Source organism: Anabrus simplex, chromosome 2 (genome assembly GCF_040414725.1).
Source record: "Anabrus simplex isolate iqAnaSimp1 chromosome 2, ASM4041472v1, whole genome shotgun sequence".
In the NCBI taxonomy this organism is placed as follows: domain Eukaryota; kingdom Metazoa; phylum Arthropoda; class Insecta; order Orthoptera; family Tettigoniidae; genus Anabrus; species Anabrus simplex.
Genome location: NC_090266.1, coordinates 175,202,798 through 175,222,324, shown reverse-complemented (window position 1 = coordinate 175,222,324; position 19,527 = coordinate 175,202,798). Strand labels below are relative to the sequence as shown.

Below are 19,527 nucleotides of genomic sequence, written 5' to 3'. Positions count from 1 at the left end.
ATGGAATTGCTAGGCGGGCAATAATTCCAATGTGGAGATTCTTCTCCGTATGCAGTTATCAGACTGTGCCTCTTATAATGGGCTTCTGATAAGTTCACCTGCATAGACCCCAGCGTCATTGGGTAGGGTCTGACACATCCCACTCTGATGAGTCTAGTGTCAGACCTAAGACGAAACGCTGGTTAATAGAGCAAACGCCTGAAAAGCCTTACATCTGATCCGATAACAATTGAATGTCAGATTGGTGATACAAAGCTAGAACAGGTCGATAATTTCAAGTACTTAGGTTGTGTGTTCTCCCAGGATAGTAATATAGTAAGTGAGATTGAATCAATGTGTTGTAAAGCTAATGCAGTGAGCTCGCAGTTGCGATCAACAGTATTCTGTAAGAAGGAATTCAGCTGCCAGACGAAACAATCTTTTTTATCGGTCTGTTTTCAGACCAACTTTGCTTTACGGGAGTGAAAGCTGGGTATCTCATCCGTAAGTTAGAAGTAACAGACATGAAAGTAGCGAGAATGATTGCTGGTACAGACAGGCGGGAACAATGGCAGGAGGGGAATCGGAATGTGGAGATAAAGGCTAATTTAGGAATGAACTCGATGGATGAAGCTGTACGCATAAACCGACTTCGGTGGTGGGGTCATGTGAGGCGATTGGAGGAGGATAGGTTACCTAGGAGTATGATGGACTCTGTTATGGAGGGTAAGAGAAGTAGAGGGAGACCAAGACGACGATGGTTAGACTCGGTTTCTAACGATTTAAAGTAAGATGTATAGAACTAAATGAGGCCGCAGCACTAGTTGCAAATAGAGGATTATGGCGACGTTAAGTAAATTCACAGAGGCTTGTAGACTGAACGCTACCAGTCTTCAGTGATAATGTATGTAGGTATGTAATGTATGTATGAGATAAGTCTGTTTCTCACATGTACAGTTCTATGTCGCACGGTCGTCTTTGCCCCTAAGGATAATACCACAAACATGGTTTACAAATAATTTCTGGGGTAAATGAAGCTCAATTTTTGGGCGAGTTTTTATACTTTAGGAATTTTCAGTACAATGCAGAGGAACGATTACTTTGTCCAAATTAGGAAATCCATGCGAGCGAAGCCGCGGGTAATTGCTAGTATTAAATTAAACCAAAGTAAAGCTGTCATGGTACCTTGGGCCTAATCGCCTGTTACTGTTTATCTTTGACTGGAATATTTATTCACTTTTATTCTTTCGTTTTATGATTGACTAGGTGCAGAATGAGCCCAGAATCAGGACTACCTAAATTGTACTGCCCGATTGAATTCCCGTTATGCATACCGGTCCTATGATTTCGAAATAAATGGTCTATTATGAGATACGAGTAATACATGACAAATAATCTATAGGACATTGTAGTGCATTTGCACATGCGTCTATTTTTTTTAATTTCAGCAAGCGTTGCTGAATGTTTTCTTGTGCGGTACTATTGCGCACTATTGCGTAATTGGTAGAATCATGGCGGATACCGTTTTACAGTGTTTTGTTTCTGTGGCAGGATACCTGCACAGAGAGGTGTTAGAATGGTGTTTGTTTTCTTGATGAAAATAAAGTGTTGGATCGTCTGGTCTTGGACATATTTATGGGCATTTTGGTTTTTGTTGGTAGTGTTCGTGATATATTATCTCCGGGGACCTCTCAAAATCAGTGAAAATATTGGAATGGGTAAATAAAGTTTTGAAATTCATTTTATGTGGCGTAAATGAACGTAGGCAATACAATGCATTCGATGTTTGTAGGTGGTGGCATTATTCAACAACTTTCGCTCTTTAACTTATATCTAACAGAGTTGACAGACGTTTCATGTGAAGTTCCTGTTCCGTATAGGAGCAATTATTTTATTGTTACTTTAGTATTACATACACCGTTCCATTATGTTGTTCCTTGTGGCATACCTGTCAATGGTGCTGTGTTGTTGACGTTTTTCCTATCACAGGATATATTTCCTAGCATATAGTAGTACGACTTTTGCTCGGTGGGTTGTAATAGTTGTGAGACTACAGGCTTCGAACCATGTAGCTGTCAGGGATAGTTCCGGTTGGTTCATCACTGGTTATATAGGCCTATGTATGTTCTCCCAATCTAAGGCAACATAGGTGGGAAGACCATATTAAAAGAAATCCTTGATAAGGCCGGTATCTAATAAATATATTGTGTATCCACTTTATGAAGCTGCACACATTGATATTAGTGAATTGCACTTTATATTTACCAGCTCCTCTTAAAAATTGATGAAAATAGGCCTATATTTCTCTTGGATTAGTGGATTAAATTACACTTTAAACTTGAGTCCAAAATTGAATATTTAGCCTTACAGAACAATAATGCAATCAGATCATTATACTTGATGTTTGTAAGTGGTGGTATCGCTCACCAACTGTTACTCCCTTCCAGGAATGTGCATGATTCTTGTATGAAATTATTTTCTTCAAATTAATTCACTGTTAGAATATGGTACTCAGTTGGTGCATCTTGTGTATCACCTATCATTGGAATTCAAACATACTGGTTTGGTTGCATAACCTAAGAAAAATCATGCCCAGAATAACTGGCCAAGATGTAAATTTAGAAACTCACCCTAGTGATGTTATCGTATTGTGTATTTTGTCTTTTCTTAAAAACAAATGGAAAATCATAAATTAATCATGGAAGACCATTTTCATTATATTTTTTTGTCATCATGAAGTAAAAATTGTAAACTAGGCATACTATTAAATATTCATAGATATATACCTCCCCTTTGTTTTACATAGTTAGCAATGAAGTTTCACTGCTCCACGCCAGGTTTTTGTTTGATACGTGGTTTGTTTCCTCAAGAGTGTAGCTTTGTGTATAACGTAGACCAAGTGTGTTTGTTCACTTTTTAAAATGTCTTTTTCATCTAAGCAATTAATAAGTGCACTTGGAATTTATATTAGATGATTGAACAAATTATTTTCATTCTCTTCCAAGATTTTCCATTATTCAATTTTCTTTAAACTCAATAATCATGTGTCATTGCTCTGGAGAGGTTCAGCAGGCCTTTTATGCTGACACATTCCTACAGCTGACCTGGTATGTGGCTGGATCAGTTTAAGAATATGATAATTATTATTTATTGAACCAATAATTAAAGAGTGAATATTTTTGTTTGGTCAAAGCTACTGAAGTTTGTCCCGAACAAAATAGTCTTGTCTCATTAGTGGGATAAAACTGAATGTTAGGGTGCGATTATAGTGGAGCGAAAAGGAGCGGGAGAGCGGAGAGGACATCAACAGAGGAATCAAAATAATGTAACAGCACGTGTAGAATTATAGTGGAGAGAAAAGAGAGCTGCGATGATGGATGTGTACGAAGGTAATTCCAAAAATAAGGTCTCCTATTTTTTTTATAAATACATAGACCTGTTTATTTCTACAATGGTTTACATCATTTTACAGCTTGAACATTTAGCTATTTTTCTACATAATCACCATTTCGGTCGATGCATTTTTGTAGATGTTGTGACAGTTTTTGTATGTTCATGTCATACCAGGTCACCGCCATGCTGTTCAGGAAGTTGTGAACCTCATCTTTCACCTTGTCGTCGGTGCTGAATCGCTTTCCTGCCAAATGTTCTTTCAACTTAGGGACCAAGTGATTGTCACTGGGCGCCAAGTCGGGACTATGGGGTGGGTGGCTGATGATGTTCCACTGAAATTGTTGCAGGAGAGCAATGGTTTGCTGGGCGACGTGCGAGCGAGCGAGCGTTGTTATGGAGAATGTTTACGCCCTTGCTCAACATTCCTCTTCTCTAGTTCTGAATTGCCCGTCTGATTTTTTTCAGGGTCTCACAGTACCTGTCAGCGTTAATTGTGGTCTCAGCGGGCATAAAGTCGACCAACAATACCCCTTTTTGATCCCAAAACACAGTTGTCATGACTTTACCGAGTTACTGTGTTTGCTTGAATTACCGCGGCTTAGGCGAAGAGGGAAGCTGCCACTGGCGTGATTGTTGCTTGGTTTCAGGTGTAAAGTGAAACGCCCATCTCTCGTCATCTGTGACAATTGAGTCCAAAAAGTTGTCCTGTTCGGCTGCAAAGTGTTGAAGAAATGCGCGGGAAGAATCAACTCGTTGCCGCTTGCGGTCTTCAGTCAGCATGCGTACCCATCTTGCTAACACCCTCCCGTATTTCAACTTTTCTGTTAAAATTCTGTGAGCGGCGCTTCGGGGAAACCTCAGGAACCAAAGTGCAGAGATCATCCAGGGTGATCTGCCGATCTTCACGCATGATTTGCTCAACCTTCACGACTCTCAATGGAAATTGACAGTCTCCCGCTCCTTTGTTTGTCTTGATTTTCAGTCCGACCGACTGCAAACTCTCTACACCACTTGCAAACATTTTTGATATCCATGCACGACTCGCCATACACTTCCGTCAATTGGCGATGAATTTCAATCGGTTCAGTACCTTTTGCGTTAAAAAACCGAATAACTGCGCACACTTCGCACTTCAATGGGAGCTCCATTCTCAACGGCTGCCAAGCCAAGGCTGAGTGCTTCAGCGCGGCGTACACATGTTTATATGCGAGCGTGGGAAACACTCTTCACAATATTGTGACCAACAGCCACACGAACAGAGTTCTATATTTATAAAAAATAGGAGACCTTATTTTTGGGATTACCCTCGTATAATAGCGGTGCACAGAGAGCGAAACAAAATTATTTGTTTCACATAGTGGTGGCCAGCGCTGTTGAGTAATTTCGGCAATCCTCAATCGTTTTTGTTTGGTACGTGGTTTGTTTCCTTGGAGTGTAGCTTTGTGTAGGCCATAACGTAGACCGAGTGTGTTTGTTCGCTTTTTTTAAAATGTCTTTTTCATCTGAGCAGTTAATAAGTGCAGTCTTTATACATCTGTTATTATTGGACCAAAGGGTCGAGGCACACCACAACAGATACATTTTTGATAAGCTTTGGGTCTAGATGGCATCTGAGTACAAATAGGCCTATCTCTGACTGTCAAGCCACAGGATATAATCAAATGGTGGAAGAGGCATCCAAAAATACTGCCGAAATTCATCTGGATGTAAACGCAACTTCTCGTATAAACGACTGAATTCCCCGTTTCTTGGCCTACACGTATTATTAGAATGAACGTTCCATCACCTTGGATTTCTGGCTGAATATATGTAATAATATTTAGCTGCATTACTCCTTTCAAGACATATCCATTTATGATACTTCAACAGAGACATCTTGACAACGCAATGTAAAAGCTGTGATTAGATTCAGTAAACTCTGTCTACAACGTAGGACAGTCACTGCTCTATTATAAACACAAAGCACTCTCCGCTCACCTCTCCACTCTCCTCTTCGTACTCCTCCCCGCTCCACTATAAACGCAGACTTAAATTTAATCTGCATTGCGTCAGGCCTGTTTAGTTGAAATCTGACATGGTGTGCCATTCTCTTCCAAATTGCCTCCTTCGTGAATTCTTGCTTTCACTGTTATGCTTCCAGCACTGTCATCAGTTCTGTAAAAATTCAGTAGGTTTCTTCTGCATTCTCTGAATATCTAAAATTCATGACCATGGCACAGATATGTGAATCCTGAATGAAAATACACTGACTGACAGAGCAAATGCAACACCAAGAAGGAGTGGTCAGAACTTTATGCCAATTGCAGGGTAGACTGACGTCACTGAGGTATGCTCATGATGTGAAATGCGCCGCTGTGCTGCGCACGTAGCGAACGATAAATGGGACACGGCGTTGGTGAATGGCCCACTTCGTACCGTGATTTCTCAGCCGACAGTCATTGTAGAACGTGTTGTCGTGTGCCACAGGACACGTGTATAGCTAAGAATGCCAGGCCGCCGTCAACGGAGGCATTTCCAGCAGACAGACGACTTTACGAGGGGTATGGTGATCGGGCTGAGAAGGGCAGGTTGGTCGCTTCGTCAAATCGCAGCCGATGCCCATAGGGATGTGTCCACGGTGCAGCACCTGTGGCGAAGATGGTTGGCGCAGGGACATGTGGCACGTGCGAGGGGTCCAGGCGCAGCCCGAGTGACGTCAGCATGCGAGGATCGGCGCATCCGCCGCCAAGCGGTGGCAGCCCCGGACGCCACGTCAACCGCCATTCTTCAGCATGTGCAAGACACCCTGGCTGTTCCAATATCGACCAGAACAATTTCCCGTCGATTGGTTGAAGGAGGCCTGCACTGCCGGCGTCCGCTCAGAAGACTACCATTGACTCCACAGCATAGACGTGCACGCCTGGCATGGTGCCGGGCTAGAGCGACTTGGATGAGGGAATGGCGGAACGTCGTGTTCTCCGATGAGACACGCTTCTGTTCTGTCAGTGATAGTCACCACAGACGAGTGTGGCGTCGGCGTGGAGAAAGGTCAAATCCGGCAGTAACTGTGGAGCGCCCTACCGCTAGACAACGCGGCATCATGGTTTGGGGCGCTATTGCGTATGATTCCACGTCACCTCTAGTGCGTATTCAAGGCACGTTAAATGCCCACCACTACGTGCAGCATGTGCTGCGGCCGGTGGCACTCCCGTACCTTCAGGGGCTGCCCATTGCTCTGTTTCAGCAGGATAATGCCCGCCCACACACTGCTCGCATCTCCCAACAGGCTCTACGAGGTGTACAGATGCTTCCGTGGCCAGCGTACTCTCCGGATCTCTCACCAATCGAACACGTGTGGGATCTCATTGGACGCCGTTTGCAAACTCTGCCCCAGCCTCGTACGGACGACCAACTGTGGCAAATGGTTGACAGAGAATGGAGAACCATCCCTCAGGACACCATCCGCACTCTTATTGACTCTGTACCTCGACATGTTTCTGCATGCATCGCCGCTCGCGGTGGTCCTACATCCTACTGAGTCGATGCCGTGCGCATTGTGTAAGCTGCATATCGGTTTGAAATAAACATCAATTATTCTTCCGTGCCGACGCTGTTTTTTCCCCAACTTTCATCCCTTTCGAACCACTCCTCCTTGGTGTTGCATTGTCACTGTCAGTCAGTGTATTTATGACAAAATTCCACCCGGCAATATCTGACCTCTTTGCATCTTGCTCTTGGTTCCTGCTATGCTACCATACCATAGTGCAAAGTGTAAGAGTGCTGTCCTGGTATAAAAACATCTAAGATTCAGTATTCATCAGTATTTCTTTTTTCATTTAATTCATATCATACCAAAATACCTCATTTTCATTCAGCAAATTTCATATCAAGACATTCTTTTACAGTTTTTAACAATTGTTGTTGGCATTCATTTTTAATTCCTCATCACCTTAGTAAGTTAATGGTTGTACTGGTTATTAAAAAAATATATTTTTTTTTTTGCAAGTTGCTTTATGTCGCACTGACACAGATAGGTCTTATAGCGACGATGGGACAGGAAAGGGCTAGAAATGGGAAAGAAGCAGCCGTGGGCTTATTTAAAGTACACCCCGGCATTTGACTTATGTGAAAATGGGAAACCATGGAAAACCATCTTCAGGGCTGGCGACAGTGGGGCTCGAACCCACTATCTCCCGAATACTGGATACTGGCCGCACTTAAGCGATGGTAAAATTTTGTAGGACAGAATTTTATTACACTGTCTTTTTCATCTGCATTTATGTCCAGGATTTACCCGATATAGGTTGTGGTTACATACACATTTCGAGACACACATACAGGGTGGTATGAAACAATGTGAATCGGGTATATCAGCGGTAGGGGGTTGGTCGTGCTGATAAATAATTTGAAAGAAATAATTCAGTATCTCCCATCATTGTCATCTTATCAGCTGCTGAATCAGATAAATCCATGGGTGAATTCAAACAGGCTGCACGAAGCGATGTTGCAAAATCTGCACGTGATTTAAGACCGACATGAGCACACCATCTAATGGTTTTGTAAGAAAATATTTTCTACCTAATTGATACCTTTTTATTTTGCATTTAGCAATTTTTATTATTATTAAAAATAACAGTACATGTTTCGATCGCTTAGCGATCATCGTTATCAGATGTATACACAAAAGCTTACATAAAAAAGCATTAAAGTAAGCACATAATAAAATTAAAACAATAAGTGATTTTAATTACGCCTTCGGGACTTAAATAGATATTAAAGACATTTTAGCTCAATAAGATAGAAGTTTTTAACTTATTTTAAATTAACTTCCTTGTAACATCCGTACACTTCCCGCCGCAAACACCCTCTTCCCCCTTTCCAACCCATACGTCCTTTACCAACAATAGTTTTTAAAGTCAACAAGGATTTTTTATGTGCTTACTTTAATGCTTTTTTATCTAAGCTTTTGTGTATACAGCTGATGATCACTAAGTGATCGAAACATGTTCTGTTATTTTTAATATTATAAATTGCCAAAGGCAACATAAAAAGGTATCGATTATGTAGTAAATATTTCCTTACGAAACCATTAGGTTAAATCGTTAATACGGCTATGAAGTGGATAGTTTGTAATATGAGCACACCAGTCGAAGAAAAAACATCGTCAAGGGAGCTGTTTGAATACAGACCTCTGAGCTGACAGCATCGCGCCGAAGCATGTACGCTATAGTGACACTGGCTGAAACTAATGGTGTGTTTGTTGCTGATTTCTCGGTATGGCTCACAAGCCGTTCTTAAGTCACATGCAAATTTAGCAGCAGTGCCACGCAAAGCCTATTTGAATTTGTTCAAGAAGCGATCGGATTGGCTAAATTCAGCAGCTGATGAAATGACAATGGTGCGAGATATCAAATTCTTTCTCTGCATGACCAAACCCTCTTAACACTCATATACCCGGTTCATATTGTTTCCGACCACCCTGTACATATGCTATCCCTTTAACAGCACAGAACCGTAATTAAATACAGACTGACTGCATGACTGTATTGCATAGTTCACTAGATATATGCCTTCAGTTTTCAAGGTTGCGGAATGAATTCTAGTGCAGTTGGTTGACATTAAGACTGCTTAAATAATACAGTATATTTACTGGCACGTTAAGACATAATACTGGCACTGCAGCATCTTCGAAGACCTATAGTAGCTGAAGGGATGATAAACATACTGCATCACCACCATTAAGTAGTTACCATTACTGAACCTGACTTTTACCTATTGGTTTTAGATTGCTGCTCTAAACTTTGACATACCGGTGCGCGTAGAGGCTCGCAGCTGTGAGCTTTCATCCGGGAGATAGTAGGTTCGAATCCCACTATCGGCAGCCCTGAAAATGGTTTTCCTTGGTTTCCCATTTTCACACCAGGCAAATGCTGGGGCTGTACCTTAATTAAGGCCACGGCCGCTTCCTTCCAACTCCTAGGCCTTTCCTATCCCATCATCGCCATAAGACCTATCTGTGTCGGTGCGACGTAAAGCCCCTAGCAAAAAAAAACTTAAAAAAATAATCCTGTATAATAATTAGTTAGTTCAGCAGAATATTCCAAATTTTCAATGAATATTTAAGTCACTTGAACCGAGAGAGTTGGCTGTGCAGTTACGTGTGCGTGGCTGTGAGCTTGCATTCGGAAATAGTGGGTTCAAGTCCCACTGTCGGCAGCCTTGAAATATGGTATTCCATGGTTTCCCATTTTCAAACCAGACAAATCCTAGGGCTGTACCTTAATTGAAGCCATGGCCGTTTCCTTCCCACTCCTAGCCCTTTACTGTCCCATCATCACCATAAGACCTTTAAAACTTCAAGATTTACATACCGGGCGAAATCACTGTGCGGTTAGAGGCGTGCGGCTGTGAGCTTGTATCCGGGAGATAGTGGGTTCGAATCCCACTGTCGGCAGCCCTGAAGTTGGTTTTCCGTGGTTTCCCATTTTCACACCAGGCAAATGCTCGGGCTGTACCTTAGTTAAGGCCGCGGTTGCTTCCTTCCAACTCCTAGGCCTTTCCTATCCCAACGTTGCCATTAGACCTATCTGTGTCGGTGCAACGTAAAGCCACTAGCAGAAAAAAAAAAAAGAAGGTTAACATCATCTGGAAAAGTACTGTAGTCAAAATGGGTTTAAACTTAATGATAAAAAATGTAAAAATAATATTGTTTTTTAAAAACAAGAAGAAAATATCATTTCAGTACAAATTTAGTAATAACTTACTAACTCCTGTTTCACAAGTTAATGACCTTGGTGTTTTATTCAGTTATAACCTATCATTCAATGAACATGAAAATATTTGTAAGAAATCATTACAAAGACTTGCATTCGGAAATAGTGGGTTCAAGTCCCACTGTCAGCAGCCTTGAAAAAATCAACCTACATGTACCAGACAGAGGCACGAGGTTTAAGAATACATTGTCTACAAATTGGCATAGAACTAACTATGCATTCAAAGGGCCAATACTAGAATACTGTACACCTGCATGGAACTCTTCTGATCAGACCTCTGTCCATAGATTAGATTCAGTACAACATAAATTTCTTTGTTTGTATTCATTTAGAGAAGGATTCTCATATGAAAATGTTGATTATACAGCCGTACAACACTCTCTAAATCTGCGTAGTCTGTCCCAACGCCGTGAATTCCTGGATACACTTTTCATTTTTAAATTGTTTCACTCCTTGAAAAAATCAACCTACATGTACCAGACAGAGGCACGAGGTTTAAGAATACATTGTCTACAAATTGGCAAAGAACTAACTATGCATTCAAAGGGCCAATTGAACGAATGTCAAGATTTCGAAACAAAGTGGATATTGATATATTTAACTGCTCATTGTAAAAATTTAGAAATCATTTACTTAATCTCCAGTATTGACTATTACTTCCCTGTGCTTACTTGTATACCTGTATATATATCTGTACATATTTTTCGTATTGTACTCCACTGACCTTTCCTTTTAGTGTGTTTTGTTTTGTTTATTTTTCTCTATTGTGTGTAAAATGATATTTCCGTTAATAAAGTATTATTAAGACTTGTCTATGTCAGTACGACGTAAAGCAAGTGTCATGAATTATTTTACCTTTATTTTATTTTAGTATCATATTTTAACCACACGTATTCAAAGGACCACCTGGATCATATGAATGCCTTGTTATTCCATAGATATATCTGATGAAATGGTTTAGAGTTCAAATCCATTGTAGCATTAATTCTAAGCTATTTACATTAGTATCATTAACAAAGTGAATAGAGGTATAAGAATTTCTATGTACCTGACGCCTGATGTATCTGAAGGGTAGCCTTTTATAAACTTCATACAGTAGAACCCTGCTTAACCAAACTTCGCTTAACTGTAATGCTCTGGCAAAATTGTATTTTAATATTTTGTTTTCACCCTTTCGTTCTTAGCCGTCAATATTAGTTCTCTTGCTAAATGTGCTGAGAGCTACTAGGCAAATCCTATTTTTATATTATGACTTATGCCAGAATGCACATGTGGCATAAAACAAAACGATTTCTTACCCTCTAGTTCGTTCCAAGATACATTTTTTCTTGAACAAGCAGGAATTATTATTACTGTATTATTCGTCATGAAAATTATGCATACGACTCCGACCTTGACTATAGCAGTCCTGATAATCGAGTTACAGCAGATGATGGATTTAATGCATTGGAGGTAAGATTGATTTCGAATTTTTATTAAAATACAGTACCACACGCTTTAATTACAATACACTGATAAAATTACTGTATACAGTTCGATAGTAACAAAAAAAGTTTAATTATTTCAGATTGCTTTGCTCTTTGTTGAACAAAGCAATGGATCTTCACCAGCTGATGTATTGTTGATTAAACTGTGGCGCAACAGCGCTGCACCAAGAAAATTCAGAAGAAAATCACTGATTTTACACAATGAGTGACATTATGTAAACATTTTAATGTTGATGTCCAGTATGCACCTTTGCTTAACAGAGTTTATGCATTTTTATTTCGACATTTAATTTTCGGAAATATTTACCATGTGCCCCCTTTATTTCGGATAAACAGGGTTTTACTGTACTTAGATCAGCCAAATTTATTTATTTAGGAAGCATCAAAGTTTGCACTCTTGGCCCCCCTCTTAACCACTAATGAGATTATTATTATTATTATTATTATTATTATTATTATTATTATTATTATTATTATTATTATTATTATTATTATTATTATTATTTTTATTATTATTATTATTATTATTATTGTTGTTGTTGTATGAAAGAATGTTTATTGAGATCACACGTGAGTTTAATATGCTTTTCATTCAATGTTAAATTAAAGGTAACAGTAGGATTTCTTTCCTTTTGAGTCACTTGGTTACACTTAGGCCTACTACCTCAAATATGTAAAAACACACACAAATACTCTGCTGCTTTTATTACTAAGGTCAGATATATATATACACAAAACTTTTCTGTAACATCTAGTTACTTGCCTTCTTAAAAAATACTTAATTAATGTTGTATGTATCTTCCTATTAAATTGTGGAAAGAAAGAGTCAGAAAGGAAGCTATTCACTTTAAGTACAGCTTACTAATGTGTGATGTGTGTTGCAAGCTTCTGTTTTGTGTCCTCAAACCTTATGAATGATCTGTTGGGTTGCAAGTGGCTCCTCTACCCCTCTTTACCTCTCCCTACCCTCACTGAGCATTCACAGATCAATAACAGGGACTGCCATCTTGCTACTGGGGATGTAAAGTAATGGTTGTTACCTTGCTCCAGTTGTTTTCTTCATCCTGACCCTAGAAAGGGTTCTTTTCTATCATCATGTGGGATTGTGAGTGCAAAAATTTAACAATTCAAAATACATATAGTAGAAATTAGTCACAGGGAGTTGTAATTGATGTCAACATTATTCCTCAATATCTGATTTCTAGACCTAGCCTGTAGCCTGCTGATATTTTTCTAGTTCTCTGTTTTTATCAGGATTTGTTTTTTTCTGTATTGTATGTAGGCCTACCAATTTTGATTTTAGGTTAATATCTCTATTATTCACTCACCAGGAATGTTAAATGCTAGGTTACAAATCTCTTATATAACATTAACATCTGTTTGTGGAACTAGGCACTTGCAAATCATGATGTATCCATTTCTCATGTTCATATCTATACATCATAGGCCTACCAGTAAGTTTCTAATTAACACACATACACATTCCATTTACCACTTTCCATGTGGTGTTTTCATGTAGTTTTGTAGTTTCTGACCTCTGAGCTACAAAACCACTGCTGATTAAATGCCTTAAAAAATTATTGCAGATCTTAGCAACATTTAATGTGTTCCAAATCTGATATTTACCATCATATATGGTGGGAGCTTGTAACACGTGTTAAAGGTACAATGGTCTTAAGGATTCACTACTCCCGTATCATGGCATAGCAAATGCTATGAGAGAATCATAGTTTCCAAATGTACTTTCATTGTAGAATAAAAGGAATTCACAATATTAGTGAATGAAGTGATGCTTCTGCTTCTATCACTTTTCCCACACCTGTGGGGTCGTGGGTGCGAACTGTGTCGCACATATGGATTTGGCCCTGTTTTACGGCCGGATGCCCTTGCTGATGCCAACCTTATATGGAAGGTTATAATCACTGTTGCATGTTTTTGTGGTGGTTGGTAATGTAGTGTGTTGTCTGAATATGAAGAGGAAAGTGTTAGAACAAACACACTCAGTCCCCAAGCAGTGAATGAAGTGATTCATATTATATATATTTTGGCATTGTTCTTGTAAGTTGCAATTCTACTGTCCTTCTGTACTTATTTTCTTGTTAATTTACGATATTAATGTGCATTTATATGGTGTAATTTGGATTATTTAATAACTAACAAAAGACAAGTAAGGCATCAGTGATTAGGTTTACCTTGTAGCCAGATCTTTCATTGCTACCCAGCTGTCTAGGTTTCATAGTGTTTTGTAGTTTGCATCTCTGTAAATTGCTATAGACTTACATTTTTTTATGGTAACCTTTACTCTTATTTGTGTGAAGGGTTTTTAAGTGTATTGGTTTGCTAATAAGGAAATGTTTTTCTCCTCTTACTCTGTGGATGAATAGGCCTGAAAGTAAGCTTAAAAATCAGTCACTTTTACAATGCAGCAATTAAGCGTTATTCTGTTTACTGTTTGCTCTAGATCTTAATCTTATCTGTCTTCATTATTGTTTATTCTAATGCAAATCTAAGAATGTGGGAGCTTTCAAGACATTGGACAAATAGCTAATACAAGAAAACTATAAATTGCTGTTTCTAGGAAACGGACCCAATTAAGTTATGCCTTTCCTACTTATAGGCTGGCTGAAATGAGTCATATTTACATATTTTGGGATTTGGATGGAGTTGTAAGGTTTTGTACCCTTCTTGATGATCATTATTGTATCAAATGAATCTTGCCTCATATCACACGTATTGAGACTCCTGTCCTATGCTTAACCTTCCTTTCTATTGCATTAATTTTTAATTATGACAGAAATAGCTTCATGATAACCTATACCATCTGTCACTTCAGTTACTCTATAGTGCTCATTTGGTTTTATCAGCTCCTCGTTTGGTGAAGACCACACCAGTACCTTAGATGCAAATCGAGGCTTCCTGTTTGAAAGAACTAAGATTAGGGTATTCTTCATCATCCCTTCCACAGAGTATGCTGAATAAATATCAAGGTAATAGAAGTTGTGTTGAAATGTGTAGGATAAGAGGCAGTGGGCCCAATCAAGACCGTCGAGCAATATGGCTGAGGAAGTTTTCATGTTGACTATGTGACATATCTGTCTGGGCAGCAGTTTTCTTGGTAGGCCCACGAAGGATTGCACTGGGTTTGGTTTGGTTGTGTTGTAAATTGCATTCCATTCCTTTCAATATATATTCTGGAAATATTGTCTGAACTATAATAATATCAAACTTAACACTCCAGTGGGCACGCGGAGTACAGGTGTCCTCCAGTGATTTTGTTTTGCGTGACTACAAGGGTTGGCAACACTTGTGACATTGAGCGGCCATATACCTTTCTCCCCACCACCCCCCGAACGTTGCATTGTCAGCTTTTATGCTTGCCAGTTGTCGCTGTGACCTCGTGTTTATTTGCACTGGGCAGTAGTGCAGGACACTTGTCCTCCGTGCGCCCACTGGTGTTACAGTTTTTTAGGATATTGCTGTGGTATCTTTTTAATTTAATGGTTTTGAACGTCGTGACAGTTTAATTGAAATAGTTTATGCGAGGTACGGCGTTGGCTAGATGGGACTGAGGATAACGAGTGTGTTCTAGGTATAGAGGATGAAGATGAACGAGAAGAAGTCCACTTGGAATACCACACAGAGAGTAGACTCATGACTCTGAGGAAATAGTAGTAGTAGAAGAAGCAGTTCCTCCTTCTGGCCCGGTCCCTCCTGTCGCTTTCATCAACCCAAAATTTTATTTGGGAAAAGATCGCACATCAAGGTGGTACTTAGAACCTCAAGTTGCCCAGACTTCTCGTACACCCAGACATAACATTATACCAGTTTTTCATCGCCCATGACCTCAAGGGTCTGCGAAAAATGCTATCACTCCAGAAGCTGCGTTACAGTGTATTACTGATGATGAAATGGTGAAAACAATAGTTGATTGTACTAACATTTACATAACTAAAATTCGCCCTCAGTTTGTTAGAGAAAGGGATGCTAGGCCCACTGATTCATGTGAAATTCGTGCATTGATTAGTATATTATATCTTGCTGGGGTTTTGAAGGTTGGAAGAAGAAACGTATTTGAAATGTGGGATACTTCACACAGCACAGGAGTAGAGGCTGTTATGTAACCATGAGTGCAAAGAGGTTTCTATTTCTTTTACATTGTCTGAGATTTGATAATGTACACAACAGAGATCAAAGAAAATCTGTTGACAAACCAGCTGCTTTTTGAGAAATCTTTGAGATGTTCATGCTCAATTGCAAGAATGCATACAAACCAACTGACTATCTTACCATTGATGAACAGTTAGTTGCATTTAGAGGAAACTGTCCCTTCCGGGTGTATATGCCTAGTAAACCTGCAAAGTATGAGATAAAGATCTTTGCTATGGTTTCCATAACAACCTTCTATGCTACAAACCTTGAAGTGTATGTAGGGAAGCAACCAAATGGCCCTTTCAGAAGAAGCAACAACACTTCAGACCTAGTTTTGAGATTGGTGCAGCCTATCAGCTCCTGTGAAATTGGTTCGCATCTGTGCCCTTGGCAATAAAGCTACGGGAAGAAGAAAAAGTAACTATGATTGCTACACTGAGAAAGAACAAAGCAGCAGTTCCCCCAAACTTTCTACCTGATAAGTCAAGAGAATTCAAAAGCAGTTTGTTTGGCTTTCAAAAAAGCTGTACATTGGTATCTTTAACTTAGGTTCCGTATTGAATCAAGGACGATAAGTTCCAATACTATCTTACGTACTGAAGAAGAACAAGGCTGTGTTGTCAGTACCAACTATGCATGAAAACATGGCAATCGATACAGATACAGGTAATGAGCGAAAACCCATGCATGATTTTTACTTCCTACAATGAAACAAAGATGACACAGCGAGAAACTCAAGAAAATGGCCACTAACAATGTTCTTTCATATTCTGAATGTAGGAGGAGTAAATGCTCTTGTAATCTATAAAACAAATCAAAAACTCGGCTTTGTGAACTGTTGTGATTTTTTTGAAATGCCACGATTAGACCACAAATTGAGCATCGTATCAGTTGGAGATGAGATGAGATGATACTGTAACATTTATAACATAACATACCAAACTTATGCACGTTTTTGTTTGATTTACCGTAATTATATATTTCCTACTTAATATTTTGTAGAATACACTTTTTTATGAAAAAATATGTTTAATATATTTCTACCTAACCCAAAACAAAAAAACGATAATCACTAAATATACATTTCATAGGTTAAAATGGCAAAACGAAGTGGAGGACACCCATCCTCCGCGTGCCCACTAGTGATACAGCAGACCGCGTGCCCTCTGGAGTGTTAAAAGCCAAGGTGTATTGCTTTTGATCAAATTATTGAATTATAGCTGCAGGACTACAATTTTTTTTATATTGAGAAAAAGAAAAATGTTTGAAAAACATCACATATCTGTCAGAATCACAAGATAAGACGTATATACAGCACAGTCAAGTCAATGATCATTCACAAATTTTACATGTTTGAGAGCCACTGCTGTAAGGAAGAAGGATCATAAGCTCTGCAATTAACTGACCTATTTTAACTAATTTAAATATGGAGTAAATTCACCATTTCTTGTGATACTAATAGGATTATGGAAGACATGTTATTGCTGGTAGTAATAAGGGTGTAATACAATCTGTTAAGCAAAAGTAGAACATCTGTTGGATCAATGCATTCCAAAACTAGATAAAGAAAAAAAAAATGTGTATTAAAAATCTGGTTCACATATAACAATTTATTTTGTTTAAATAATACACTGACTGACAGTGACAATGCAACACCAAGGAGGAGTGGTTCGAAAGGGATGAAAGTTGGGGAAAAAACAGAGACGGCACGGACGAATAATTGATGTTTATTTCAAACCGATATGCAGGTTGCACAATGCGCACGGCATCGACTCAGTAGGATGTAGGACCACCGCGAGCGGCGATGCACGCAGAAACACGTCGAGGTACAGAGTCAATAAGAGTGCGGATGGTGTCCTGAGGGATGGTTCTCCATTCTCTGTCAACCATTTGCCACAGTTGGTCGTCCGTACGAGGCTGGGGCAGAGTTTGCAAACGGCGTCCAATGAGATCCCACACGTGTTCGATTGGTGAGAGATCCGGAGATTACGCTGGCCACGGAAGCATCTGTACACCTCGTAGAGCCTGTTGGGAGATGCGAGCAGTGTGTGGGCGGGCATTATCCTGCTGAAACAGAGCATTGGGCAGCCCCTAAAGGTACGGGAGTGCCACCGGCCGCAGCACATGCTGCACGTAGCGGTGGGCATTTAACGTGCCTTGAATACGCACTAGAGGTGACGTGGAATCATACGCAATAGCGCCCCAAACCATGATGCCGCGTTGTCTAGCGGTAGGGCGTTCCACAGTTACTGCCGGATTTGACCTTTCTCCACGCCGACGCCACACTCGTCTGCGGTGACTATCACTGACAGAACAGAAGCGTGACTCATCGGAGAACACGACGTTCCGCCATTCCCTCATCCAAGTCGCTCTAGCCCGGCACCATGCCAGGTGTGCACGTCTATGCTGTGGAGTCAATGGTAGTCTTCTGAGCGGACGCCGGGAGTGCAGGCCTCCTTCAACCAATCGACGGGAAATTGTTCTGGTTGATATTGGAACAGCCAGGGTGTCTTGCACATGCTGAAGAATGGCGGTTGACGTGGCGTGCGGGGCTGCCACCGCTTGGCGGCGGATGCGCCGATCCTCGCGTGCTGACGTCACTCGGGCTGCACCTGGACCCCTCGCACGTGCCACATGTCCCTGCGCCAACCATCTTCGCCACAGGTGCTGCACCGTGGACACATCCCTATGGGTATCAGCTGCGATTTGACGAAGCGACCAACCTGCCCTTCTCAGCCCGATCACCATACCCCTCGTAAAGTCGTCTGTCTGCTGGAAATGCCTCCGTTGACGGCGGCCTGGCATTCTTAGCTATACACGTGTCCTGTGGCACACGACAACACGTTCTACAATGACTGTCGGCTGAGAAATCACGGTACGAAGTGGGCCATTCGCCAACGCCGTGTCCCATTTATCGTTCGCTACGTGCGCAGCACAGCGGCGCATTTCACATCATGAGCATACCTCAGTGACGTCAGTCTACCCTGCAATTGGCATAAAGTTCTGACCACTCCTTCTTGGTGTTGCATTTGCTCTGTCAGTCAGTGTATAATAGTGTTATTTGCTTTACGTCCCACTAACTACTACTTTTACTGTTTTTGGAGACGCCGAGGTGCCATAATTTAGTCCCGCAGGGGTTCTTTTACATGCCATTAAATTACCGACACGAGGTTGACTTATTTGAGCACCTTCAAATACCACCGGACTGAGCCAGGATCAAACCTGCTAAGTTGGGGTCAGAAGGCCAGCGCCTCAACCATCTGAGCCACTCAGCCCGGCTTATTTTGTTTAACACAGAATCAGGTGTTATTCACTGTACCTTATAACAATCTACATATAATTTTGTTTTGCTCAATGTGGGTGGGCTGGCCCTACTCTCTTGGGGTAGTGAGCCTACCTTTTACTGGAGGCTGCAAGTTTGATTCCAGTACTTGGATCACAGGGCTGGATTGTGATCTACTCAGCCTATGTGAGAAAAATAATTGAAGAGCTATTTGACAGTGAGATACAGCCCGGTCTAGAAAGGCAAGAAACTGCCAAGAGGCTTCATCGTACTGACCATGGGTCCCCTCATAATCTACAAGCCTTTGGGCTGTGCCATGGTTACTTGGAGGGCCAGGGCCCGTCATGGTTGTACACAGGGGCGCAGCCGGGGAGGGGATTACTGGGGTTAGACCCCTTCCACCCCTATCGAACTTTTATAGAAATAAAATAAACAGAAACTGACAATAAACAAGTAACTAAATAAACACTTACAGAGGTGTAAT

The 19,527-nt window shown here is 40.6% G+C and overlaps 1 protein-coding gene across 6 annotated transcripts in view; it reads left to right on the top strand.

The window, feature by feature from the left end:
• The first annotated feature begins 1,498 nt into the window (after window positions 1-1,498).
• LOC136862726 (protein ST7 homolog) overlaps window positions 1,499-19,527 on the top strand; it is a 374,644-nt gene continuing 356,615 nt past the window's right edge. For 4 of the 6 annotated variants that reach the window (XM_067138951.2, XM_067138952.2, XM_067138950.2 and 1 more), the window contains exon 1: window positions 1,499-1,697. In XM_067138951.2, coding sequence (XP_066995052.1) covers window positions 1,556-1,697 — 142 coding nt within the window. In that variant the 5' untranslated portion in view covers window positions 1,499-1,555. Of the gene's footprint in view, window positions 1,698-12,624; window positions 12,717-19,527 lie in introns of those variants that run through there. The other 2 variants (XM_067138948.2, XM_067138949.2) reach the window with 2 other exon arrangements.